This window comes from Lepus europaeus, chromosome 19 (genome assembly GCF_033115175.1).
Source record: "Lepus europaeus isolate LE1 chromosome 19, mLepTim1.pri, whole genome shotgun sequence".
In the NCBI taxonomy this organism is placed as follows: domain Eukaryota; kingdom Metazoa; phylum Chordata; class Mammalia; order Lagomorpha; family Leporidae; genus Lepus; species Lepus europaeus.
In genome coordinates, this window is record NC_084845.1 from 44,984,316 (window position 1) to 45,009,393 (window position 25,078).

Below are 25,078 nucleotides of genomic sequence, written 5' to 3' on the forward strand. Positions count from 1 at the left end.
CCTCTCTTCCCGCAGGCTGCCCTCTCCCCCCTCCCCTCCCACTCTTCCCCACGCCCAGGACAGTAGGGTCAGTAGCTGCTGCCTGGAACTAACCCAGGCCCTTGGGCCCACAGAGGTCTCGGGCTCACGGGTCCACTCCTCTTATTTAACTGGATCTGGGTCTAAGGAATTGGGCCCAGGGGCTCCCAGAACCAGCACACGATCTGGACTAAATGAAGTCACTGCTACAAAGTCATAGAGTCGTTTATTACCAAATCACATGCAGAATACACAGCCTAACCGGGACCTGGGGCTGGCAATGCGGGAGGTTCCGGGGCGGGGCGGGGCGAGGGTGAGGGAGGACTCTTGCACATGCTACGTTGCACCAGATATCAGCAGTTTTGACATTTTTTGACAGTACCTTTTTGCTACACAAAACCCTCAAAACTCTCTCATCGGGAGCTCTTGCTTTTGTGCCCTGTAGGGAGCGCCAGCTCAGTGCCTGGCAAACAGCAGGTGCTCAGTAGTGCTCGTGGCCGAACAAAGGCAGGAAGCAGACCCAGGCCGGGGATGGAGACGCACACAGTGAAGAGGGAGATCCCCACAGCCCCCTCCCACCCCACCCCTCTCCTTGACCTCCTTTTCAGAGCCCTGAGGACTGAGTGTTGTAGCCGGAATCTTTGTGGATTTGAGAGAATCCATAGCGGCCAAGGCTTTCTGCCGGAGCACACATGACCTTCAAGGAACAAAGAGACCACCTGCCTGGAAATGGACGGGCCAGCAGCACTTTATGTTAATCAGACAAGCCAGACGCGGAAGCTGCACGAGTTGATCTCGAAGAAGAGAACAGAGGAGTGGTTATTAAAGGCCAGGGAGAGGGAGGGCTCTAGAGGCTGGCTAGAGGGTACCAAGACGCAGGCAGATGGGAGGACCAGGGGGCGGAGCTTGGGATCCAACAACCCAGCTCAGCAAGAACCAGAAGGCAGGGGTCCTGGAGGCTCCCCACTTGAGAAAGAAGACGGAAAAGCTAGGCACCCAGATTTGACCAGCTGTAATCATCGATCGAATCATCACGCCACACTCCATGTAGACGATTCTTAGGAATCAATGACAAAGAAACCACCTGTGCCGAGTTGGGATGCGGAGCCTGGCCCAAGCAGGGAGGCCTTGGACAGATTTCCAGCATCTGGACAGAGGCCTAGAGGCTGGGAGAAAGTCCCTCACCACAGTGCCTGGGGAGGCCTAGGCCTTCTAGACAGAACACAGCAGCTGCCATCCCTCATGGGGCTCAGAGAGGGCCGGAGGGGCTGGCCACCTCTCTGCCTGCTGGTGGGGAGCTTTCCCGCTCCCCTGACCAGATCTGGTGGCCAGGCCAGCCCTGGTCACCATTCCAGCTTCCAGCCAGCTAAGGGCGGGTTGGAGGCTGAACCCCAGGCCTACATGGCTCAGAGCCTAGAGCTGTGCTGGCCCCACTGCCTGTCCACCTGCATGCAGGCACCAGGCTCACCCAGCCAGACCCACAACTGCAGGCCACTTTCATTACTAATGGAGTAGCTCTGAAATACTCCTGGACCTTCCCAGGGTCTGCACGGAGGGAACATCCAGGCGCACCTGCCCACCTCCTAGGGACAGCACGAGGCTCAGTCTGGGTGCAGAGGTCCAATGTGAGGTGGGGCCGGCTCCCTCTGGCCTGTGACCTCCCAGTGCTCCACGTGTCCCTCCACTGTGCCCTCACTGTATGCCTCTGCAGAGCATAACCTTCTCCATTTCACAGGCGAGGAGCGGCTCACCCTCAAGCCTTGGAACCAACAGGTGGTGGAGGCAAGACTGGCCAGGTCTGCATGTGGTCCCCTTAGCTTGGACGCCTGACAACTGCCACCATGACTCTGGGGCATACAGCCCTCCATACCATCCCCCTGAGTAGCCTAGCCTGGAGTAGCCCAGCCTCCTCCCTAGGAACATTTTCTTAGGTGGCCCAGCCCGCCTGGACACTGACTTCTAGGACCTGGGAGAGTACTCTCCTCCATGACCTTGCTGACCCCCACAAGGGAGCTTTGGGTCCTCCCCTCCGGGGGCCTCCCTCACCCCAAGGCACACCCTCTTCCCATCTTAGCCAGAGACTAGACTCCAGCACTAACTCGTAGCCCTCACCACCACATCTGGAGTTCCCTTGTGCTCTGAGAGGGAGACTCACCTGGGATACAGGGCATGGGAGACAGGCTGGGTTCCAGGCAGGCTTGGGGGAGAAGCACCAGGGGCTATAACGGCCATGTGCAGCGAGTGGCTGCTTAAGAACTGAGGCCCCAAGAGGCAGAGGGCAGCGTCAGGTCACTTGTCACCAAAGCTCCAGGACTTGAACCCGAGCATCTGGGCTCCTAGGCCAGCTGTCCGTTCACAACCTGGTGGTGGCCCAGGCTGGAGCCCAGAGGCTGAGGGCCAGACAGGAGCTGAGGGAACCCCACTTTGAGATGAGGAAGGGGAGAGGGGCCCAAGGAAGCCAAGGCCATGCCCAGCCAGGGTTCCTTCTACCCCTGGCATGTGCAGGAAGGGCAACCCCAAGCCGTACTTGGAAAGCACCAAACACAAGCCAGTGCTTCCCAGGAGGCTATGGGCTGGGTGGGTTTTGCCTAAGGTCACACATAGTTAGACAGGAAGGACTGGGTGGGCCTGACCCAGATGCAGGGACTCTGGGTGTCCCTGTACTGCAAGGTAGAGCCTGCAGGAAGGGGCCATGAGGCTTCTCCGGGGCGGCTTCTATTGTGGCCACACACAGCGTAGAGTGTGGCATTCGGTCCTACAGGGGCTCCCCGCCTTTCACTAAGCCTTCCGCACCCAGTCTGTGGTGTGGGCACCTTCTCCCTCACTACCCTCACCTCTCCCGGCCTCCTGCAGAGCCAGACTAGGGGGCTGTACTCTCCCCACTCCTCCCCTTCAAGGGGTGCAGGAGAAAAGGTGCTGAAGTGGGAGGTGGCCTGCTGGGCACACAGAGGGTCACTGTGGGACACGGGAGGCAGTGGGCTGACAGCAGACCAGCCCTGGGGGAGGGCCTGGTTGTCTGGATTCCTGGCTGCTCTGGGTAGGCCACTGGTTTTCCACTGGGCCTGAGTAGGCTCTCCTGCTTACCAGGCCCAGGCCCTGGCCTCTGGGGCTGCCGTTCCATGAGCTGCTGGGCTCTCGTGAGGCCTGGATCCCTCAGGGTTGCAATTAACTCGGGGAAGGTCAAGAGGCTGCAGGCCCATACCCAAGAGCCCCAGGTGTCCTGCAGCTGATGCTGTCAGCGTCTTCACAGCTTCCCCACGAGGGCCTCCCGTGTGACTCCATTTAATTCTCAACAACCACGCAAGATGAGGATTAACCTCTCCATTTCACAGACGACGTGACTGAGTCCCGACAAGGACCTGCCTAAGGCCACACAGCCAGGATGTTCAAAGCACAGGACTGAAACCCAGCTCCATGAGCCCAGGTGGCTCACCCTGCCACTTCCGCCTGCACAGCCTCTCTGCCTCTCCACATCCCGCCACTCGTGCCCCGGTGGAAGAAGGACCAAACAAGCAGTGCTCTGGGTCTCTGACGGTCAATGTCTTTACTTCTAAAGCATACATTGGACTCACTATATATTAACATCAAAAGTGGCTACCTAAAATGGAGTCATTTGTTTTAAAAATCCAAGTTCACACATTTTTATAGAAGATTGAAAATGACATGAAATTAAACTATACAGTGTTATGAATAGTATTACAAACTGCTTTCAGAAAGCAAAATGAAAGGGGAAAACTAGCAGTTGGGACATTGTAAGTCCGGGTTCCACGTCTGCTGGGATTTTGTCAGAGAGTCTGCCCAGGGGAAGGACCAGCCCCTCTCGGGCGCTGGAAGCAACCCGGCCAGAGAGGAGGCAGCTGTGACTGTCAGACTCTGAGAGGGGAGGAAGAAGCAAGGTGGCGGCCCCCTGCCCCTGGGCCCTTCATGTGTGCACTGCTGTCTTCTTTTAAGAGCCACAAACAGGGAAGGGTGGGGCTGGCAGAGGGGAGGGGGCAGAGCTGGGTTCAGAAAGTTGCTAACCAAGGTCCTTCTGGGCTCCCAAGGACAGCCGTGGCTGTCCAGCAGGGTCAGCGACTCCATGCACCTACTGCTTCCCGTAACCCGCTTGTCCCCCCTCCCCCTCCCCCTGCCTGGACACCCTCTGCTCCATGAGCCCTGTGGCAGCCAGAGAGCCAGGGGCACTCCTGAATGACCCGAAGGAGAACACGCCGGTCTGGAAGTGGCCGGGTGTTGTCCAGGGCGGTGCAGGCCAGCGGACACATGGGCGTGCGTGGTATGCCCGTGGTCTGGGAGGGCACTGTAGGGTAGAGGCCGTTCTCCCATCCTGGGTACCCAGGCCTGGTCTTGGCCCTGAGGCAGGGCTGGGGCGAGCTGACTCGGGCTGCGCCCTGAGTGCCCGATGCTTTGGTTCACAAAGTTCGGGGGAGGACATTGCTCCGCACGTGCTGGGGAGCATGAGCTTGGCCCAGCTTCTTCCCTCCCTCCTTTCACACCAGCAGATCTGCCTAGCAAGAGCACCCTCCCCAGCACAACTCAAAACCACACTGCAAAGTGGGGGCGGCTTCCACAGACGCAGGGCCAGCCCTTGGCACCACAGGTCACCTGTCCTCCTTTCCCCGTGGGTGGCACTGTCCCTGGCTGAGGGCGCCACAAGAACTTCCCCAGGCAGACCTTGCCAAGGACCCCCGCCCACATGTGTCACCTGTTAGACACCTGGCTGGAGCAGGGGAGAGCCGTAGTCCAGGGTCTGCCCCCGGTCTCTAGGCCATGTCACAAAGTGGGCCTTCTCCCCCAGACAGCAACTTGGGGGGAAGCCCTACTCCCAGCCCACCTCCGGGGAGCAGGCCTGTCTCCCAGGCCCTACCATGAGCCGCCCCTTTCCAACCTTTCCGGTTGCAAATTAGGCTGCAAGATCTGGGAGGGCTGGGCTGGCGTTGCCCCATCCTTGAGCAGGGTGACGTCCAGTCTGGGTGCGGCCTCCCAGAGCCATGCAGCGGCTGCTGGCTCTCAGGAAAGCAAATTCTGTGGCGGGTGGAGGTTTGTGGTTTATGGCAGCTCCCGCGCTGCCAGGCTGGCGCCAGGAGTGCTGAGCACCAGCGCCCTCCACCTTTTGTCTTCACTCACAGGGGCTCAGAACCCTGAGCTGGGGGGGTGGGGTGGGAGGGGCAGGGCAGGGTGCAAGGCAGCTGTAAGGGGGCCGCGGTGTGCGCTCAGGGCAGGCATGCGGCGACCTGGTAGGCGCCCTCGGCGGCCGCGGCAGCGGCACTGTGCTGCGCGCTGTGCTCCTGCAGCAGGGCCACGTCCAGGAAGCGCTCCCCACACCACACGCACTTGAACTGCTGCTCGCGGGCGTGCACGCCCTGGTGCTTGTTGAGGTGCTCCCGCTGCTTGAAGGCCTTGTCGCAGTTGGGGCACTTGTAGGGCTTCTCGCCCGTGTGCACGCGCCGGTGCCGCTGCAGGTCGGACGCGTACTTGAAGCGCTTCTCGCAGTCCGGGCACTTGAGCGGCTTCTCGCGGGCCGGGTCACAGCGGTGCTGCACGAACTCGGAAGAGGAGAAGAAGCGGCGCTCGCACAGGGTGCAGCGCAGGGGCTTCTCGGCGGCGGCGCAGTGGGCCAGCTGGTGCTTCTGCAGGGCCGACGCCCGTTTGTAGGCTTTGTTGCACACGGGGCACTTGAAGGGCCGCTCGGCCGCGCCCGGCAGGCACTTGTGCCGGAGCAGCTCGGCCGACTGGTCGAAGCCCTTCTGGCACACGGGGCACTTGAAGAGAGTCTCGAGTGTGTGCACGTGCTGGTGGTAGAGCAGGTGGCTGGGCTGCCCGAAGCCCTTCTCGCACAGGCCGCACTTGAAGGGCTCCTCGGTCTTGTGCGTGCGCCGGTGCCGCATCAGCGCGTACTGCTGCTTGAAGCCCATGGGACACAGGTCGCACTTGAAGGGCCGCTCGGCGCTGTGCGTGCGCTCGTGTTGCCGCAGGTCCGAGGGCCGCTTGAAGGCCTTCTGGCACTCGCCGCAGCGGAAGGGCCGCTCGCCGCTCGGCGTGCACGGGTGCTGCAGCAGCTCTGAGGACTCCTTGAAGTGCAGCTCGCACACGTTGCAGCGGAAGAGGTGGTGTTCGCCTGAGTGTGCGTACATGTGGCGCACCAGGTGCGAGCGGTGCTTGAAGGTCTTCTCGCAGACCGCGCACTTGTAGGGCCGCTCCGAGCTGTGCGTGCGCTTATGGTGCACCAGGTGGGAGGACTGGCTGAAGCTCTTGTCGCACAGCGTGCACTTGTACGGCTTCTCCCCCGTGTGGATCCGCTCGTGCCGGGACAGCTCCGACAGGTGCTTGAAGGGCTTCTGGCAGATGGGGCAGCTGTAGGGCTTCTCGGCTTGTTCCGCAGCTGGCGCGTGCCCCGCGGGAAGTGATGGCGCCGTGGTGGTGGTCGGTTCGGAGGCCTCGGCATGCTTGTAGGTCTTCTCACAGATGGAGCATTTCACCAGGCCGGTGTGCGAGCTGTGGTGCTGGGCCAGGGAGGTGAGCAGCGAGAAGCCCATCTTGCACACGCCGCAGACGAACGGCTTCTGTTCGGCCTGCACACACTGGTGCTCCAGCAGGTCAGTGGCCTGGTGGAAGAGCTTGAGACACTGCGTGCACTGGAATGAGCGGTCGTGGCCTGCCAGGCACTGGTGCTCGTGTGGGCTGGACAGGTGTCCCAGGTCGTGCCCGCACACACCGCATTTGGGGCCCGGCTCCCCTGCCGCCTGCAGGGGTGCGTGCTGGGAGGGCTGCAGGCCTGGGTCGGGCTGCAAGAGGATGCCGTAGACAGCACAGCCCAGCGGGTTCTCAGCGGTACCCGGGGGCAGCGTGTGCTCGGCCAGGGCCGGCGGCGGCTCTGCGTGGTGCTGAGGCTGCGGGGGCTGCGGCTGCTGGGGCTGCGTCTGCGGCGGCTGCTGCCAGCTCTCCGACATGCTTGAGAAGATGAAACAGGGTTTGGAGAGTAACGGCTTCAGTGTCCTGCGTAAGGTGACCCAACCCAGGGAGAGGAGCTGCAGGACCTCAGAGGTGGACGGGAACCCCAGGCAAGGCACGGAACGGGGTCTGGTCAGAAGCCCAAGTCATTGACTGAGAAGACAGCCTGCACAGCTCTGTCTACAGAATGGGGTCCCAGCAACGCCAGGGAGGCTCTGCCTTCCCCAGCGATCGGTTCTGTAGGGAAGAAAGAAACTGTGAGCTTGGGGCAGGAACAAGCAGCCAGGCTCCGGGCCCTCTCTGCACCCAGCACCTGGACATACACCCACATCACAGGAGGCTGACCCTGCTCAGACCCTGGGAAGACACGGCCAGAGAACCTGCTGGCAGCTCGGCTCCTCCGGGTGAGCAGGGTGGCCGCAGCGCTCACCTGCAACCCTGCAGCCCTAGGCCGGCCTCCTGGAGTCAGGGGGAGCTGCCCACCGTGCGGAGCCTGCCAGCTCCCTTCCAGCGGCCATGCTCAGTCTCCGGGAACAGCACTGCCCAGAGGCACAGCCTGGTGACACAAGAAGCCAACCTCCCACGTCTGCCTACCTGGGCCAAATGGTCACTAGGCTCGGGAGTCAGGTCAGCTCCAGGGAACCCAGGACTGTCTCAACAACGCTCTCCTGAGCGCGGCTGGCCTGCACTCCCTCTCCCCCAGGCCCTCCGCCCTGGCCACATGCCTGTTCTCTCTCTGCGTAACCGGAGGGATGGTCTTACAAGGACCTGAGCCATCACAAGACAGGCCCGCAAACCCACCTGACAGAAACCCCTCACACCAACCATCTGCACCAACAGCTTCCTTCCCCACAAAAGGCATCCTAAATCCTCTGCATCTCTCTGTCAGGGCCAAGGTCTGCAGGAAAACGTTAGAAATAGCCCTGGTCTGCCCCGGCCACGCAGGATGCAGCTTGCTAACCACCGAGCGCTGCATTCCAGAGACAGCCCTGCTCCGTGCTCCAAGTCAGCAACATTCTGGGCAGTCAGGAAGGGAGAGCCCCCCCCTCCACGCCCCCAGCCCAGGAGAACCTCTAACTCACCACTCTGTGGCAGCACAGGCAATGGCAGCCAGGGAGAGGAACTCCCTGCATGGGCTGCAACCCCCCTCCAGGATCCCAGCTCCTCCGCCTTTTGCATTGAAAAGTTTTTAAGGTTTTCCTCGAGTGAAGGAAGGAGGGAGAGGCGGCCTTCCCTGGCCTGCCTGGCCTCTAACTGTTCCGCCACCGAGACATGAGTCAAGCCCAGAGCTGCCAACCTCAGCATCTTCCCGGAAGGAGGCAGCGGGGCCGCTGCTCTGGGTGCAGGCAGCAGGTTGCAGGAGCAAGCAGGTACCACTCGGCCATTTAAGACTTCCCAGGACACAGAGAGGCAGATGGGCCGCATGGCTGCCAGCCTCAGGGCTCCCAGGGCTGTGCCCACAGCCCTACTGCCCACCCAGGCCCTCCTCCGGGAAGGCTGCAGCCAGGAAGCCTCCTGACTTCTCTGCAAAGGGGAGCAGAGACAAGGGGCGGGAGGCCCCCACCTGCGCCCCCACCACAGCCCTTCCTTCTTCCTCCCTGGGAATCCGAATGAAAGCAGATCACCCCCCCCCCAACCCCACCCCCGCCCCACCGAGCGGCCCTGCCCGCCAGCCCAGCTGGGCGGCCTCCTGTCAGCCCTGGCCCGCGCTGGCCCGGACGCCGCGGCCCGAGAGCGGCTTGCAGCCAGGCTAGAGGAAGGCCCCAGGGCCGCAAACCGGGCCGGGAAGCAGCTGCGCGTCGTGGCCCGGCCTGGGCGGCCCAGGCGCTCAGGAGGCCGCCGGGGCGGGGCGGGGGGCGCCGAGGCCGGCTGGGGAAGGGGTGCGGGGGCGGGGGGCGCGGGAGCGGCCCCTCGTCGCGGCCCCTGGCGCAGCACCGCTCACCTGCTCCAGGCCGCCGGCGGGGCCCGGCGCGGGGCGAGCGGCGAGCGGCGACCAGCTGCTCTCTCGGCCGCCCCTTTATTCCGGCTCCATCAGCAGTGGCGCGGCCTACGCGCGCTACCGATCCCCGGCCTCGCGTAGCGGCGGCGGCCGGCCCGGGGGCGAGGGGCGGGCCTGCGGCGGCCCGAACGGAAAAGGCGACCGTGCAGCCGGGGTAGCGGGGCCGAGGCAGAGGAGCGCCAGGAGGGCGGGCGGGCGGGCGGACGGACGGATGGCCTTGCGGAGACCGGCGGACGGGCTGGCGGCGCGGGGGCCAAGGAGGCGGGGCCCGGGGAGGAGCTGCAGCCCGGGCGGCGGCGGCGGCTGCGGGAGGAGCGGGCGGCGCGGAGCGAGGCCGCCCCCTGCCGGGGACCCAGCGGCCCGGCCGGGTCGCACGCTCCAAGTGCTCAGGACGGCTCGGAAGGCCCGGACCGTCGGGCACCGGCTCCTGACCACTCCGCTCCGGGGGCCCGCCCCTGGCCGGACCCTTGCACGGGGCAGCGAAGGGTCTCTGTGGACCCTCTGGCCTCTGGAATTGACCTGCCTCCAACCACTCAGCTTGTCCTTTCGGGGGAGGGCCCCCGGGGCTCGCACTTTGGGCGGGTTCGAAGGGGGCACTCCGGGACCTGTGACATGGGCACACGAAGCTTGGGGGAGGGTGCTCCTGGAGACCCCAGGCAACACTCCACGGGCAGCCAGCGGACGGCGAGCGTGGAGCCGGGACACCCCACGGCTGGGTCCCGCCCTCGCGGCCCCGCCCCGAGGCGGTGCTCACCCAGGCTCCGCCCCCGGGGGAACTTCCGGTGCGGCGGAACTCCGGGAGAGCGCCGAGGTTGCCGGCGGACCGTTCCCGGGTCTCGGACGCGGCCCCATGAGTGCGGCGCCCCTGGTGGGCTACAGCAGCAGCGGTTCGGAGGATGAGGCCGAGGCGGCGACGCCGACCAGCCCTGGGGCTGGGGGCCGCCCTGGGTGAGGAACGAGGGAGTCTTCTCCACGTGGGGCGTGGACTCTGAGAGCCCACCGGCCCCAAGCGGCTCGGGGGAGGATGCGGGGCTGCTTCCGGAGAGGAAGACCTAGGGCTCCCGAGTGCCCCCGCCAGGCTAGGGCAAGGTTGGGAGGCAGGCCAGGGGTTCGGATCCCCGCCCCGCCGCTGGCCCGCTTTGGCTCCCGGCACGCGTTACTGGACCCTTTGAACCCTATAATAATAATAATTACAGCTGAAGCGTGTGGGGAGCTTTTTCATTCATGCCATCAATATTCAGCGAACAGATCCATCAGTCTGCCCGCGTGGTCCGTAGAATAACTCTGCCACGCAGAGATGCACTTTACAGGTGAGGAAACTCAGGCCCAGTGTCACAGAGCTGGGAGGAGCTGCTCTGGCTCAGGCCCGTCCAGCCAGCGCATGTGACCGCCAGCCACACACGTCGCTGCCTGCCCAGTTGTCTTCCGTGGGGACCACGCGTCCTGCTCCCTTTGGCCACCCGGAGTTGTTGGAAGAGCCCAGCGAGACAGCGCTGAAGAAGGAGCTTCGTGGCTCCTTGGGAGCTGCTGCCAGACGTCGCCACGTCTCAGGGGCTCTGTGGACCCAGGGCCAGAGTGCTAGGATAAACGTGCTTTCTTTTTCCTCCCACAGTGGCTCCCGGCCCAGTGAGAGATTCCCAGTACCCGAGAGCGTGCTGAACATGTTCCCAGGTCTGGAGGAGGGGCCCCAGGACGACAGTGCAAAGCACGGGGGGCGCGTGCGCAGCTTCCCGCACGAGCGTGGCAACTGGGCCACCCACGTCTACATCCCTTGTGAGTGGTGTGTGCAAGGCGGGAGGCTAAACCCATAAACCCGACAGGTGCCTTTTGAGGGGTGGAGAGAGAGCAAGCCTCAGGGATTGGGAGCTTTTCCAGAACCTTGCTTTCAGCCTTGAATTCAGGGCCTGACGTAGGTTTTTAGTTGTAGGTAGGATGTTGCACCCCCAGCTCACGAGGAGGTTCTGGGGAAGGTGTGGAGGCCATCCCGGGGTGCAGCTGGGTGCACCTCAGCCCTGGTGAGCAGTCTGCAGGCATGACACGTCCGGGCTTCATAGGGAGGCCTCACTCCGCCACTTAGGACGCCGGGTGCCCAATAGTAAGTTATTGGGTTTCTCAGGGTCTCAGTTTTCTGAAGTCTAAAATGGGGATGATAATGATATCTCTCCCAGGAAGATTCATTCCCGGCCGCTGTGGGAGTGAGAGGAGGCTCTCCTTGTTTCGTGTCCGTTTTCCCAAATGCAGAATGCGAACGTGGTGACGACTCACATCCTCGCCACGGCATTTGGGCAAACCGAGTGGGGTGCAGGATGCACGAAGACCCGGAACCAAGCACTTCCAGTTACATGTTGGGTTAAAAAAAAAAAAAAAGCGAAGCTGCACCAGCAGTGGCTGTAGTGTTCTTTTTCCTTGTGAAAAACTGGGCTCCTGCTGGGTGTCTGGCAAAGGAGACTGAGTAGGAGACGCGGTGTTTCTGCTCTGTGCTTTGCTACAGATTGCGATGGTGAGCTTGGCCTCTCTGCTAGGGGAAAGATGGACAACAGGGGGATTACTGCAGATGGCTGGTTACAGAGGAGCTTTAATAGTGCCCTCCCATTTCTTTTAACAAATGAAATACATGTATCCGCGTGTGCACTGAAAAGGAGCTGGGGAAAAGGCACCAAAGCCCCCAGTCCCGGGGGCAGTGGTCTTGGACGTGGAACAGTGTCCCTGGAGGGTAGGGGTAAGATGAGCCGTTAGGGTATGGGAAGGAAAGTACTGGAACTTGTCTCAGTTGTTTTTATCTCATCTTTTTAAAAGCATTTTTGGGGAATTCTTTAGCAACTGGATGAAGTTCCCCTGTATTCCTGGTATACTTAGAGTTTTTATCCTAAACGGGTATTGAATTTTGTCGAATGCTTTTTCTGCATCCATTGCTGTGGTCTGTGATTTTTTTCCTTTTTATCCTATTGATGTGCTGCATTACATTAATTGATTCTTGAATGTTGAAGCACCTTGCATACCTGGGATAAATCCCCCTTGCTCATAGTATATTCTTCTTATCTATGATTGGATTGGATTTGCAAAGATGATGTTGAGGATTTTGTATCTATATGTGTGAGAGATTTTGCTCTGCAGTTTTTTGTTTGTTGGGTTTTTTTAAAAGATTTATTTGAAAGTCAGAGTTACAGAGAAAGAGAGAGAGATCCTCCATCCAATGGTTCATTCCCCAATTGGCTACAACAGCCAAAGCTGCACTGATCCAAAGCCAGGAACCAGGAGCTTCTTCCAGGTCTCCCATGCGGGTGCAGGGGCCCAAAGACTTGGGCCATCTTCTACTGCTTTCCCAGGCCATAGCAGAGAGCTGGGTCAGAAGTGGAGCAGCCGGGACTAGAACTGGCACCCATATGGGATGCCGGCACTTCAGGCCAGGGCGTTAACCTGCTGCACCACAGCGCCGGCCCCCATTGTCTGGTTTTGTTGTTGGAGTGATGCTAGTATGGGTTAGGAAGTGTTCTCTCTGCATCTATCTTATGAAACAGATTGTAGAGAATTGGTTTAATTTCATCCTTCAATGTTTGGTGTAATTCCCCAGTGCACCCATCTGGGCCTGGTGCCTTCTGCCCTGAGAGGTAATTATTGATTCAGTTCAGCAGATGTCTGTGTCCTGTGAGTCTGGCAAGTGATGTGTTTTCAGAAGTTGGCGCAGTTCACCAAGGCTGTCCCATTTGTGGGTATGGAGCTGTTCATTGTATTCCTTGATGATCCTTGTAATGTCAGTAGGATCTGTAACTATATCCCTTTCATTCCTGCTGTTAGTAATATATTCTCTCTCTTTTTCTTTGTTAACCTGGCTACAGGCTTATTGATTTTGTCAAAGAACCCACTTTTGCTTCTGTTGGTTTTCTCTACTAGCCTCCTATTTCAATTTAATTTTTTTGGTGGGTTCTTGAAAATGTTTATTTAGTTTTTTGAAATACAGAGACCGGAGAGAGAGAAAGAATAACAAATGCTCTCATCTCCCATCTACTGAAATTGCCAGGGTGGGATGGGGCAGGTATAGGCCAGCACTGGGAACCAGTACTGAAATCCAGGTCTCCCAAGGTCTGCATTAACAACAAGCTGGACTCAAAAGCCCAAGTCAAGAATCAAGTTCGGGTACCCAGAGGGCCGGCGCCATGGCTCACTTGGTTAATCATCCGCCTGCAACACCGGCATCCCACATGGGTGCCAGGTCCTAGTCCTGGTTGCTCCTCTTCCAGTCCAGCTCTCTGCTATGGCCCGGGAAGGCAGTGGAGGATGGTCCAAGTGCTTGGGCCCCTGCACCCGCATGGGAGACCAGGAAGAAGCACCTGGCTCCTGGCTTCAGATCAGCGCAGCGCCAGCCGTAGCGGCCATTTGGAGGGTGAACCAACGGAAGGAAGACCTTTCTCTCTGTCTCTCTCTCTCTCACTGTCTAACTCTATCTGTCAAATAAAAGTTCGGGTACCCATGGGGTGCAGGTGTCTTAACTGGAGTCAGGCAGGAAGCCAGATGTCCTACCCTTTATTGATTTTTTTGCTCTGATTTTTATGATCTCTTTTCTTCTTACTTTGGCTGTAATTTGCTCTTTTTCTGGTTTCCTAAGGTAGGAGCTTAGATGATTGCTTCCGTGTCCTCTTTTCTAACGTGTGCCTTCAGTTCACTGGAGACCCTTCTGCTCGCCTCTTCTGCTCGACCCCACAGTTTTGATGTTGTGTTTTCATTTTCATCAACTTCAAAATATCTGTAAATTTCTCTTCCGATTTCACCTGTGCATTGTGTATTGTTTAATCTCTGTGTGTTTGGGGGTTTTCCAGCTATCATATTGATTTCTAGTTTAATTCCATTATAGCCTGAAATCAGACATTGTATATACAATTTTAATTAGTCGAGGGATTCTGATGCTTGTTCTTTCTCCTCAACTTGTATTTTTTTGCACTTTAGTATGCCTTATAGTTCTTTTTTTATTTGAGAGGCAGAGAGAGAGACAGACACAGAGAACTCCCATCTGCTGGTTCATCCCCCATGTGCCTAGAAAAGGCTCAACCCAGATCTCCCACATGGGTGGCAGCGTCCTGAATTCTTGAACCATCACCTGCTGCATTGGCAGGAAGCTAGAAACAGGAGCAGAGCCAGGACTCGAACCCAGGTTACTCCTGGGATCTGAGCAAACTCCAGCAGGTTAGGCTGTGGGCAAGCAGCTTCTGCAGGGGGCAGGCCTGCCCAGAAAGCACAGCTCCTACCATTGCCGCCGGTTCTTTCCCCCGCCACACGCGCAGGGCCTTTTTTCTGAGGGTGCCAGGAGATAAGCCTCCCAGAAGGGTGGGGGTCTCCCTGACTGGGTCCTCTGGAGTTCTTAGCGCTCAGATTTGCCCCCACTGAGTCCCACTCGGTCAGCCTCTTACAGAGCCAGCGAGCCTTGTTGCCTCCCAGGTGTTCCTCGTTTACTTGTTAGATGAGGTGGCAGCCTCCGAGCTTCTCACCTGCAGGACCCAAAACCGGAAGTCGGTGCCTGTTTCTTGTTCACTTGCATTCTTCACAGCGTGTGTTACTTGTGTAACAGAAAGGCGTAGTAGAATGTGACTACAGGGGAGGGAGCTGAGAAAGGTTGTTTACTGAGTACAAAAATAGAGTTAGACAGGAGGAATGAGAACGGTGACTTTGGTTAACCCTGGTTTATTGTGGGCAGCCTTGTGGAGCCGCAGGTCAGGCAGCTGCCGGTGATGCTGCACCAGCATCCTGTAAGAGTGATGGTTCCAGTCCCGGCTGCTCCACTGATCCAGCTCCCTGTTAATGGCCTGGGAAAGGAGCAGAGATGGCCCAAGTCCTTGGACTCCTGCACCTGCTAGGGGGATCTGGAAGAACTCCTGGCTCTTGGCTTCAGACCGGCTCAGTTGCAGCCATTGCGACCATTTGGGGAATGAACCCGCAGGTGGACGATCTCTCTCTCTCTCTAAACTCTTTCAAATAAAGAAATAAATAAATATTTTTTAAAAAAGAAAGAAATATTTTAAGTGATGGATATGCCAATCACCCTGATTTGATCATTACACATATATGAAAACACCATAAATTTATGCAATTACTATGTGTCAACTAAAAATACTTGGGGTGGGCACTGTGGCGTGGCAGGTAAAGCCACTGCCTGCAACCTGGCATTCCATATGGGTGCCAGTTCGTGTCCCAGCTGCTCCACTTCGATCCAGCTCCCTGCTAATGGCCTAGGAAAAGCAGCAGAAGATGGCTCAAGAGCTTGGGCCCCTGCTACTCACATGAGAGACCTGGAAGAAGCTCCTGGCTTTGGTCTGAGCCCTGGCCATTGCAGCCATCTGGAGAGATAGAAGGTTCTCAAGGTGTTTCTCCATCTCTCTGTAACTCTGACTTTCAAATAAATAAATAAAATCTTTAAAAATACATTTATAAAAATAAGGGCCGGCGCCGTGGCTTAACAGGCTAATCCTCCGCCTTGTGGCGCCGGCACACCGGATTCTAGTCCCGGTTCGGGCGCCGGATTCTATCCCGGTTGCCCCTCTTCCAGGCCAGCTCTCTGCTATGGCCCGGGAAGGCAGTGAAGGATGGCCCAAGTGCTTGGGCCCTGCACCCACATGGGAGAGCAGGAGAAGCACCTGGCTCCTGGCTTCGGATTAGCGAGATGCGCAGGCGCGGCAGCCATTGGATGGTGAACCAACGGCAAAATTGAAGACCTTTCTCTCTGTCTCTCTCTCTCACTATCCACTCTGCCTGTCAAAAAAAAAAAAAAAAACTAGAATGCACAACGTAGCTGCCAAAGCCCAGAGTAAAAAGGGCTTCTCTGTGCCTTGTGGGCCTCATTCAGCCGTACACTGTGGCTAAGGCCGCCAGCCCTGTGCACTGTTCCCCTGCAGATGCGGCCAGGGAGGAGTTCCTGGATCTGCTGGACGTGTTGCTGCGCCACGCGCAGGCCTGTGTGCCGCGGCTGGTGGGGATGGAGGGCTTCCACCTGAGCCTGTCCCACAGCGTGGTCCTGCGCCACCACTGGATCCTCCCGTTCGTGCAGGCTCTGAAGGACCGCCTGGCCGCCTTCCAGCGGTGAGTGCCTCCCGGAGCCACCCTGCTGCCCCAGCAGGCAGGCCAGACCTCAAGGACGGGCCCTGGGGCACCTCCTGGGGCGGCCTGGCTTGTGTCCTGCCAGCTCTCAACACCTCTGGTTCCTTCCTCTGCTGTCACTCAGCGGTTCCAGCACTTCCGGGCGGGGTCCCGACACCACGTGGTGGCCTGCAGTTCAGCCCAGTTCTGACGCTGACGACAGAGTTTACACGGACCTGGCAGGTTAAAGGTTCAGTCCCCTAAACTACTCTGCTGGAGACGCTCCTGTGACGCCTCCTCAGGCCCTATCATTTGGAAGACAGACTGAGATTGTAGGTCCCCAGTTTGCTACAGAGGATATATCCAAGGGTGTGAGTGGAGCACAGGAGCTTCTGTCCCTGGGGAGTTCGGGGCGCGCACGTGCATGCACGCACACACACACACACACCCCTCCCAGCACGCGCATGCACTCTTGTCGCCAGCAGTCTCTTCAGACCCGTTCTTGAGGGACTTCTACCGAGGCTTCGTCACACAGACACAATTATGACTGTCTCCAGGGAATGGCAGTGGGGGCTGGGCCTGAAACAAAAAAGACGCCCCATCAATCAGAAAATTCCAAAGGAGCCCAGCATCCAAGACCCGGTCCTAGAGCAAAAGGCGCTCCCAGTCCCCTTCTGCCGAGGCAGTCGAGTGGGTGTTAGGCGCTCCAGTGAGGATCCCAGGGGACCAGCACCTGTGTTTCTTATTTCATGGTGGTATAGGGGTCCTGATGGGGTCCTGGCTGCCTCGGAGCTTGTGAGGGCGCGTGGGGGAGGTCGGAACTGGACCGCACTTCCGGATTTCCTCTCCCCTCCTCGTGGTCGCACCTCTCCTGCCCCACCAGAAATGCCTTTCCTGCTGGGCTTGCCATGTGCCATCTCCCCGGCGGCCCCCATGGGTCCTGCAGCTGTGGGGACCCGGTGTGCCTTTCCCTCATCCTGCATGCCCATCGCTCTGTGTCTGTGCCCTCTCCAGAGCCCAGGTTCCTCCAGGCTACACCCGTGGTTCTCTGGGTTACCACACAGCTTCTCCCAGGTGCTCTGCTCCCTGGAGGCTTCCAGGAGATGCTTGTGGAGGGACCGAGCAGGAACAAGAGCATCCTCCTTAGAGCCCTCTGGGTGGTGGTCCCTCTCAGAAGCCTGGGCAGCCACCCTGCTCCGCTGTCCGCCTCCTGCTGGAGCTCTCTGCCCTGGACGGGTGGAATGGCAGCTGCACTAGCAGCAGCATCACTTAGGGTCAAAATAATGGGAGCGGGGGAGCACAGCTGTTAAGAAGCTGCTCGGGACAGCCACATCCCATATCACAGTGTCTGGGTTTGGATCCCGGCTCTGCCTCTGATCCCAGCTCCCTGCTAGGGCGCATTCTAGGAGGCAGCAGGGACGACTCGGGTGCTTGGGGCCCTGCCACTCACGTGGGAGACCGGACAGAGTTGCAAGCTCCTGGCCCAGCACCCGCTGCTGTGAGCATGGGGAGTGAACTAGCAGGTGGAAGTTCTCTCTCTGGCTGGCTGATTCTTTCTGTCTCTCTGCCTTTCAAATAAATGAAAATTTAGAAAAAAGAAAGATTGAGAGGCTCCTTGCACAAGTACTGAGAAGACCATGAGTGAACTTAGACCCTGGTGGGAAGCCACAGCTTTGGGCTTTTCCTGCATGCTAGTGCTTGCTGGGGCCTTTGGAACCTGCCCAAAGGCCCTTAGAAGAACTGCTGGGTCCCGTGGGGCACACATGTGGCTGTTTCCTTGCTCACACAGGTGCCAGAGAGCAGCACCCAGGCCCCCGGGTCGGCGCCCTCTGAGCAGAGCTGCTGGTGCAGTGTTTCCTGCCCTGTGTCCTGAGTGCGGCCAGGCTGGAGTCCTCTTCAGTGGGACAGTGGGGCCCCTGGGCCTGGAGGCTGGGAGGTCTGTCCCTCTGAGATCTCTCGTGTCCTAGACACAGCACTTACCTAGCTGAGCCTGTACCTGAGCTGAAGCTGTGTGTATTTGTGGGTGGGTGAGTGTGTTTGCCCCAATCTCTTTTTCTGTTTTATATATATATATATATATATATATATATATATATATATATATATATATAATATAAATACCTCCCTTTTTCATATTTTAATTTATTTGAAAGGCAGAGACACAGAGTTCTCCCATCCACAAGTTCAACTCCCCAAATGCTCTCAAAAGCCACAGTTCGCCCAGGCTGAGGCTGGGAGCCCCGGACGCAATCCGGGTCTCCCACATGGGTGGCAGGAACCCAGCCACTTGAGCCATCGCCTGCTGCTTCCCAGGGTCTACTTTCAGTGAGAAGCTGAGCTAGGACTCAAACCCAGGCATGCTGATAGAAGAGGTGGGCATCCCACATGGCATCCTAACCACGGTGCCAAATGCCCCCCACCCTGCCCCAATTTCACAGCCACAGAACCCACTTCTGTTCACTGGAAAGCATACATAGAGCAAGGGCTTTGGAATCAGGCAGACTTGAGGTTCAGATCCTAGTTCACCCAGTTCAGCCTCAGCAAGCCTCAGTTTCTTTGTCTGTAAAATGGGCACAGTTGCCATTCCTGCCTCCCAGGGATGTGGGAGGATTCCACAGCTGACTTGTGCAGAGCTCAGCTCAGCCCTCAGCACAGGAAGTGTCGCTTAGACTTTTTTTAACCCGAAAGGAATGAATTGGCCCTTAGATGACCTATTGTCGCCTGCTTGATGGACAAGACTTTCCCGGTTCTTGTCGGTAAAGTGGTTTCCAACTGTTTATTGGAACCAATTGTTAAAGCAGGATGGTTGCTGGCTTCAGGATGGTGCCTTGGTTTGCCTGAGCAGGGTGATTTCAGGGTCTGGTGCAGCTCTGAGACGGATGTTTTGAGATTCAACTTCCCGCTTGGATTAATAGGGTGACGATAGTAAGAACAAAATGTGTCAATTATATGGGTGACGATAGTAAGAACAAAATGTGTCAATTATATTGTTGTTATACTAGCAACATAAACTCTATGTTTTTTCTTATTTTTCCTGATCTGTGATCTTTTTAAATAAATTTCAGATTCTTCTTTACTGCCAATCGGGTAAAGATTTATACCAATCAAGAGAAAACCAGGTAGGTTCCCCAATCCTTCCGGAAGATTCTTCAGGGCAGAGATGAAGGGGTGCTTTGCTTTGGGACTTGCTGGTCCCAGTTTTCTGTTTGTTTTGAAACAACTCAAGGCAGCCATTCCCAAACCTGAACCTTTCATTAAGAAGAAATAACTGAGGGGTGGGGGGAGGAATAACAGGAGTGGGAGGCCCAGCAGCCGGGAGCGCCATCTTGGCATGGGGGAAAGGCCTGAGCAGGTCAGAAACCTGCCCCGCGGAGCCCGCTCGCAGCCCGGGGTCCTCACCGCAACACACCTCCCCTGGTTCACTGGGTGCTGGGCGGTTCTCAGGCTCGTGTGACCCCACCGGGCTTTGAAAAGCTAAACACACTGGAGTGTTAGAATACAGGAAGAAGTTGTCATTGTCAAGTCCTCACAGCCAGCGCCCTTGTCTCATCCGCTCACTGAGCCGCACCGAGCCCAGGGCTCAGGCGCTCCCTGCGGGCCGGGCTGATGTGTTCGCGCCAGGCGCTCACTGCCAGACTCGGCAGTGGAAGGGGTGGTTCTCACTCTTTACGTGGTGTGCGGAGCCGGACCGCGAGCAAGCAGACGGAGTGTTAACAGTTACAGTGTGAAGCGACAGGTCATCGGTGTGGGTGCCCCAGGGGGCGCCAGGGAAGAGCCTGGAGGACGGCATTCGATGGCAACCTGAGCGCAGCAAGGAGCCACGCGGGAGCCTTGGAGCAGAGGATAGAGCAGAGGAAGTGACTCCAAGACAGCAGAGAGTTTGGGGTGACCGAGGGGCCCAGCAAGCACCTGGGGAGGGAGCAAGGGTAGCTCACGCGTGGCCTTGAGGGCTTTGACAAGAGCACTTCCGGCCAGGCTAAACCTGGTGCCGAGGAAGCCGAGTCAGCTAGATGAGCCACCTTTGTCTGTGGGTTTCCCAAGAAGGAGACGGGGGCTGCCTTAGCATGTGGGCCCAGGGGAGGGTTCTTGAAGCTGAGAGCGAGCGTGGCTGCGCGCCGGGCAAGGGGCGGTCCGGACTCTCGGCCCTGGGCACGCAGGCATCCCCTAAGGGAGTGGGGGAGGAAGCGTGAAGACAGGCAGCATGGCTGGCAGGGCAGGGGCAGTCCCGGGGAGGTGGGAGCCCAGCGCTGTGCTGCCAGGTTTCTGTCTGCAGGCGGTCGGTGTCCCAGAGCTGCTCCTCATGTCCCTTTGACCCTGCGTCTGCCTCTCCTCAGGACCTTTGTTGGGCTCGAGGTCACCTCGGGCCACGCCCAGCTCCTGAACCTGGTGTCCGAGGTGGACAGAGTCATGGAGGAATTTGACCTCACCACTTTCTACCAGGTAATGACGGGTTCTTCTCCGTAACGGGAACAAAGCCATCCTTCTAGAAGCCCCCAGGAGAGCAAAGCCCCAAACGCCCGCCTGCACCTGCACCTGCCGAGCGATCGGAGGTGTGGTCCACTGCTGCCCACCCCAGCCCAGTGCCCCCGGAAATCTGTGCCGTAGCTAACTGTGCCCGAGGTGTACACCTTCCACGTGAGGTATCCGTGGTTGGTGGTTTTGACTCTCCCGGAGGACCGTGGCTGCACTGCCCTCCCCCTGGCACTACAAGAACTTCAGGTGTCACTGGTTTTACTTGATTTTTTTTTAAATGTTTATTTATTTGAAAGAGTGAAAGAGAGAGGGAGAGAGAGACAGCAAAAGAGAGAGAACCATCTGCTGGTTCACTTCCCAATGGCCTCAACAGCTGAGGCAGGGCCAGACTGAAGCCAGGAGCCTGGAGCTCCATCCAGGTCTCCCATGTGAGTGCAGGGGCCCAGCTACTCGGGCCATCTTCCATGGCCTTCTTCTATTTATTTTTATTTTTTTTATTTTTTTTATTTTTGACAGGCAGAGTGGACAGTGAGAGAGAGACAGAGAGAAAGGTCTTCCTTTTGCCGTTGGTTCACCCTCCAATGGCTGCCGCGGTGGGCACACTGCGGCCGGCGCAGCGCGCTGATCCGATGGCAGGAGCCAGGTGCTTCTCCTGGTCTCCCATGGGGTGCAGGGCCCAAGGACTTGGGCCATCCTCCACTGCACTCCCTGGCCACAGCAGAGAACTGGCCTGGAAGAGGGGCAACCGGGACAGGATCGGTGCCCCGACCGGGACTAGAACCCGGTGTGCTGGCACCGCAAGGCGGAGGATTAGCCTAGTGAGCCGCGGCGCCGGCCCCATGGCCTTCTTAGGCACAACAGAGGGGACTGGATCGGAAGAGGAGCAGCCAGAAGTTGGCTGGCACTTGGATATGGGATGCTGACGTTACAAGTGGCAGCTTAGGCCAGCACCGCGGCTCACTAGGCTAATCCTCCGCCTGCGGCACTGGCACCCTGGGTTCTAGTCCCGGTTGGGGTGCCAGATTCTGTCCTGGTTGCTCCTCTTCCAGTCCAGCTCTCTGCTGTGGCCCGGGAGTGCAGTGGAGGATGGCCCAGGTCCTTGGGCCCTGCACCTGCATGGGAAACCAGGAAGAAACTCCTGGCTCTCGGCTTCAGACCAGTGCAACGCCGGCCGTAGCGGCCATTTGGGGGGTGAACCAACAGAAGGAAGACCTTTCTCTCTGTCTCTCTCTCTCTCATTGTCTAACTCTGCCTTTCAAAAAAAACAAGTAGCAGCTTAAGCTGCTAGGTCACAAGGCCAGCCCTGTTTGATATGTTATTATTTTTTAAGATTTGTATTTGTTTTGAAAGTCAGAGAGAGGGAGACAGAGATCCTACATCCACTGGTTCACTCCCCAGATGGCCACAATGGCCAGCACTGGGCCAGGCCAAAGCCAGGAGCTTCTTCTGGGTCTCCCATGAGACTGGCAGGGGTCCAAGGACTTGGGCCATCTTCCACTGCTTTTCCCAGCCCATTAGCAGGGAGCTGGATCAGAAGTGGAGCAGCCGGGACACAAACTGGCATCCATGTTGCTTGTCTGCATTGCAGGCAGTGTCTTCACCCACCAGGCCACAGCTGGCCCCTTGATCGATTCTTTCAAACCGTGCTGATGTATATAAATATGACTTTGAATGGAGAGAATTATTAACTCCTTAAAAATTTGACATTTTGGGGTTTTGAAAAGTATGGCATCTGCTAGAATGTTCTAGGTGAGAAAATAGAGTCAGAGGCTGGGTTTTCCACATCCCGATTGAGTCACCCTCTCTGCTGGTTAAAGGAGAACCTCTGAGGACTGCATTGTCTTAGTCAACTTGGGCCGCACGCTACGTGGTCTAAACAACAGCAGTCTACACACGGGGAGCTCAGAGTCCAAGATCAAGCTGCCAGCACTGGTGGTTTCTGGTGAGGGCCCTTCCTGAGTGTGGACAGCTCCCTTCTAGCTGTGCCCTCCCCTGGTGGGAGGGGAAGGAAGAGGAGGAGAGGGAGTGCAGCTCTCTGCTGTCTCCTCCACTAAGGGGGTTCACCCTATTGCAAGAGCCGCATCTCCATGACTTCCTCGAACCCCCATACCTGGCAAGGCCCAGTGGGGCTTAGGGCCTCAACACATGAGGCAGGGGCACAATTTGGTCCCTTCCAAGATCCAACCCAAGGTCTGTGGAAGGTCTGGGCTCCTACAGGCAGGGACCCCTGGCCTCAGTGACAGCCGGGTGGGCCGTGGCGCGCAGGTGGTCACTGCCTCCCTACTTTTCCTCCTCAGGACCCTTCCTTCCACATCAGTGTGGCCTGGTGTGTGGGTGACGCCCGTGGCCAGCTGGAAGGACAGTGCCTGCGGGAACTGCAGGTGAGTAGGACCGAGAGGGCCCTGAGCCCACGAGGGGTGGGCCCAGACGTCTGGACTGCCAGTGAGCTGGCAGCAATCCTGCCACCTGCCTTGCTCCTCAAGGTGTGGGCCCAGGACCGGCAGCATCATGTGGGAGCTCCTCACGGGCATGGGCTCGGCCCCCAGACCTGGCAGATCGGAGTGCGTGTGAACAAGCTCTCTGGGGACTGGTGTGCACGGTGCAGTTTGGGAAGCCGTGCTCTAGAGCACTGCTCTGTGAGGAGGCTGCAGGCTCCCCTGCAGGCCCGGCCCCTCTCCCGCAGGCCCAGGGCTTGGAAGTGAGGGACAGCCTGCCCTTGGAGCCTGTCATATTTTGATAAGTAGGTGAGAGTTTTGCTTTCCCACCAGTGCCCTTGGAGGAGAACCAACCGTGTGTGTGCAGGGGCGAGTGGCACTGATCCTCCACCTCAGGCAGGGGAGGGAGTGGGGAGCACACCACGCAGGAATGTGGGCCGGGCGTTGCCAGCACTTCCGGTTCCTGAGAGAAGGCAGACAGGCACGTTCTATTGTGTAACTCCCAGCTGTCACATTTTGCAAGCCACACAGAGCGTGTGAAGGCCAGAGACAGTCTGTGGGCCATCACGCAGCCACCTTGCTCTTGGCCTGATCATGGGGGAGATGGCAAAGAGCCCCGGTTTCTGGCCCAGCAGAGCCGGGTCCCTGCCCTGGTCTTGCTGCTGTCCATCACTCCGGGCCCTGGGCCCCTCTGTCCTCACCTGTGCAGACAGACGACAGGGCCGCCCTCAGCAGGCTGCAGAGCCCTGGGTCTCTGAAGGGGGTGGGAGGCCCATTTCGTGCACAGTGCCCTGCTGTCCAGGGCGCCCCTCACCTCACTCTCCTTAGGAGATCGTGGACGAGTTTGAAGACTCGGAGGTGCTGCTGCGTGTGCTCACCGAGCAGGTGCGCTGCAAGTCGGGGAACAAGTTCTTCTCGATGCCTTTGAAGTGAGCCCCAGTGTCCTTGTGAGTCCTCGGCCCCTCTGCAGGCCGGCATGGGCGAAGGAGCCGGCCAAAATCAGGGGACAAGCTCTGCGCCTCCCTCTGGGAGGCCCCAGTCAGCCTCCAGTCTGGCAGAAGGTGTAGATGTGCCCGGCCGATTCTCTCCTGGCCCTTTTGGGTACTGGTTGGATGCTGTGTACGTGGTCATTCCCAGAAATCACCAGTAGAGGGCAACCTGAGCATCCCAATTCTCGCTCTGTGGCTCATACCAAAAAAATAAATAAATCGGGAGGGTCACCGGGTGAACCCACCCACACTCTGCCAGAATCCCATTGTGGTTCCTCCCAGCTAGCCACAGCCCACTTCAGCGGTTTACATTTTGATGTCATTGGCCTCACACCAGGGCTTTTAAAACCGTCCTGCAGCGGCTCATTCCTGGACAAGGCAGGCTCTGCTGGGTCCCTCACCCCCCTTCCTTGAAGTCCCTCACTTGTATTTATTTACTTTTAATCTTGCCCCCTCCTGTGCCTGCGGGGGCCACTTGAGGGCCAAGGTACGAGGCGCTAATGTGTGGCTCAGCCAGGTGCCTGGGAAGCAGAGCAGATGTTTCAGTTTGGCCCTGCGGTGGCTGGAAGCCAGCCCTCCAACGCTCAGTGACCTCTGGCTTCCCCCGTGGCTCTCCCAAAGCAGCCGCGAGGCGCTGCTCCAGGTCGGTGCTGTCCTGCCCATGGCCTCAGATGTCTGGGGGGCAGGTGGAGGGAGGCCCAGGTGGCACCCAGGGGCAGGTGCAGGGGGAGCCCTCACCAGGAGAAAGGACAGTCATCTGGATTTCTGGTGCCAGGTGAAGAAGTAGTTTTGTGTTGTACTTTTAGATTATGTTCAGCAAATAAAACCTAGGATTTCTTACTCTGCACCTTGCTCTGGACTGCTTCTGCCTCTCCTCGGCCCCACCCACGCCAGCGGTGTGTCAGTGCACGGCCCTCCCGGCAGCCTCGAGGGCAATCCGTGATGCTTCAGTCCTGCTGAGGTCACCCAGGCCACCAGGCCTGCTCCTGGGACGTCACGGGGAACCCAGGGCTGGGCGCGTGGCGGGGGCTGGCAGCCCCACTCCTCATCAGAGCAAGCACAGACACCCAGACCCTCTCCTGCCCTAACCCTGAGTCCTTTCCAGAACATCTTGTGTCCTCTTCCCAGTGTCCCCTCATCCCAAGTGGACAGCA

At 58.4% G+C, this 25,078-nt stretch overlaps 2 protein-coding genes across 2 annotated transcripts; one reads left to right on the top strand and one right to left on the bottom strand.

Annotated features, from left to right (window-relative positions):
• Nucleotides 1-245: 245 nt before the first annotated feature.
• Nucleotides 246-9,000, bottom strand: ZNF319 (zinc finger protein 319). Its single transcript, XM_062176860.1, has 2 exons — nucleotides 8,909-9,000; nucleotides 246-7,203 (listed from the first exon to the last, which is right to left on the bottom strand). Exon 2 carries the CDS (start codon nucleotides 6,963-6,965, stop codon nucleotides 5,229-5,231), a length of 1,737 nt encoding a protein of 578 aa, XP_062032844.1. The 5' UTR covers nucleotides 6,966-7,203; nucleotides 8,909-9,000; the 3' UTR covers nucleotides 246-5,228.
• A 765-nt stretch (nucleotides 9,001-9,765) lies between these two features.
• On the top strand, nucleotides 9,766-24,765 carry USB1 (U6 snRNA biogenesis phosphodiesterase 1). Its single transcript, XM_062176814.1, has 7 exons — nucleotides 9,766-9,913; nucleotides 10,578-10,738; nucleotides 15,847-16,030; nucleotides 19,093-19,146; nucleotides 20,362-20,467; nucleotides 22,798-22,881; nucleotides 23,764-24,765. Exons 1-7 carry the CDS (start codon nucleotides 9,816-9,818, stop codon nucleotides 23,866-23,868), a joined length of 792 nt encoding a protein of 263 aa, XP_062032798.1. The 5' UTR covers nucleotides 9,766-9,815; the 3' UTR covers nucleotides 23,869-24,765.
• Nucleotides 24,766-25,078: the final 313 nt, after the last annotated feature.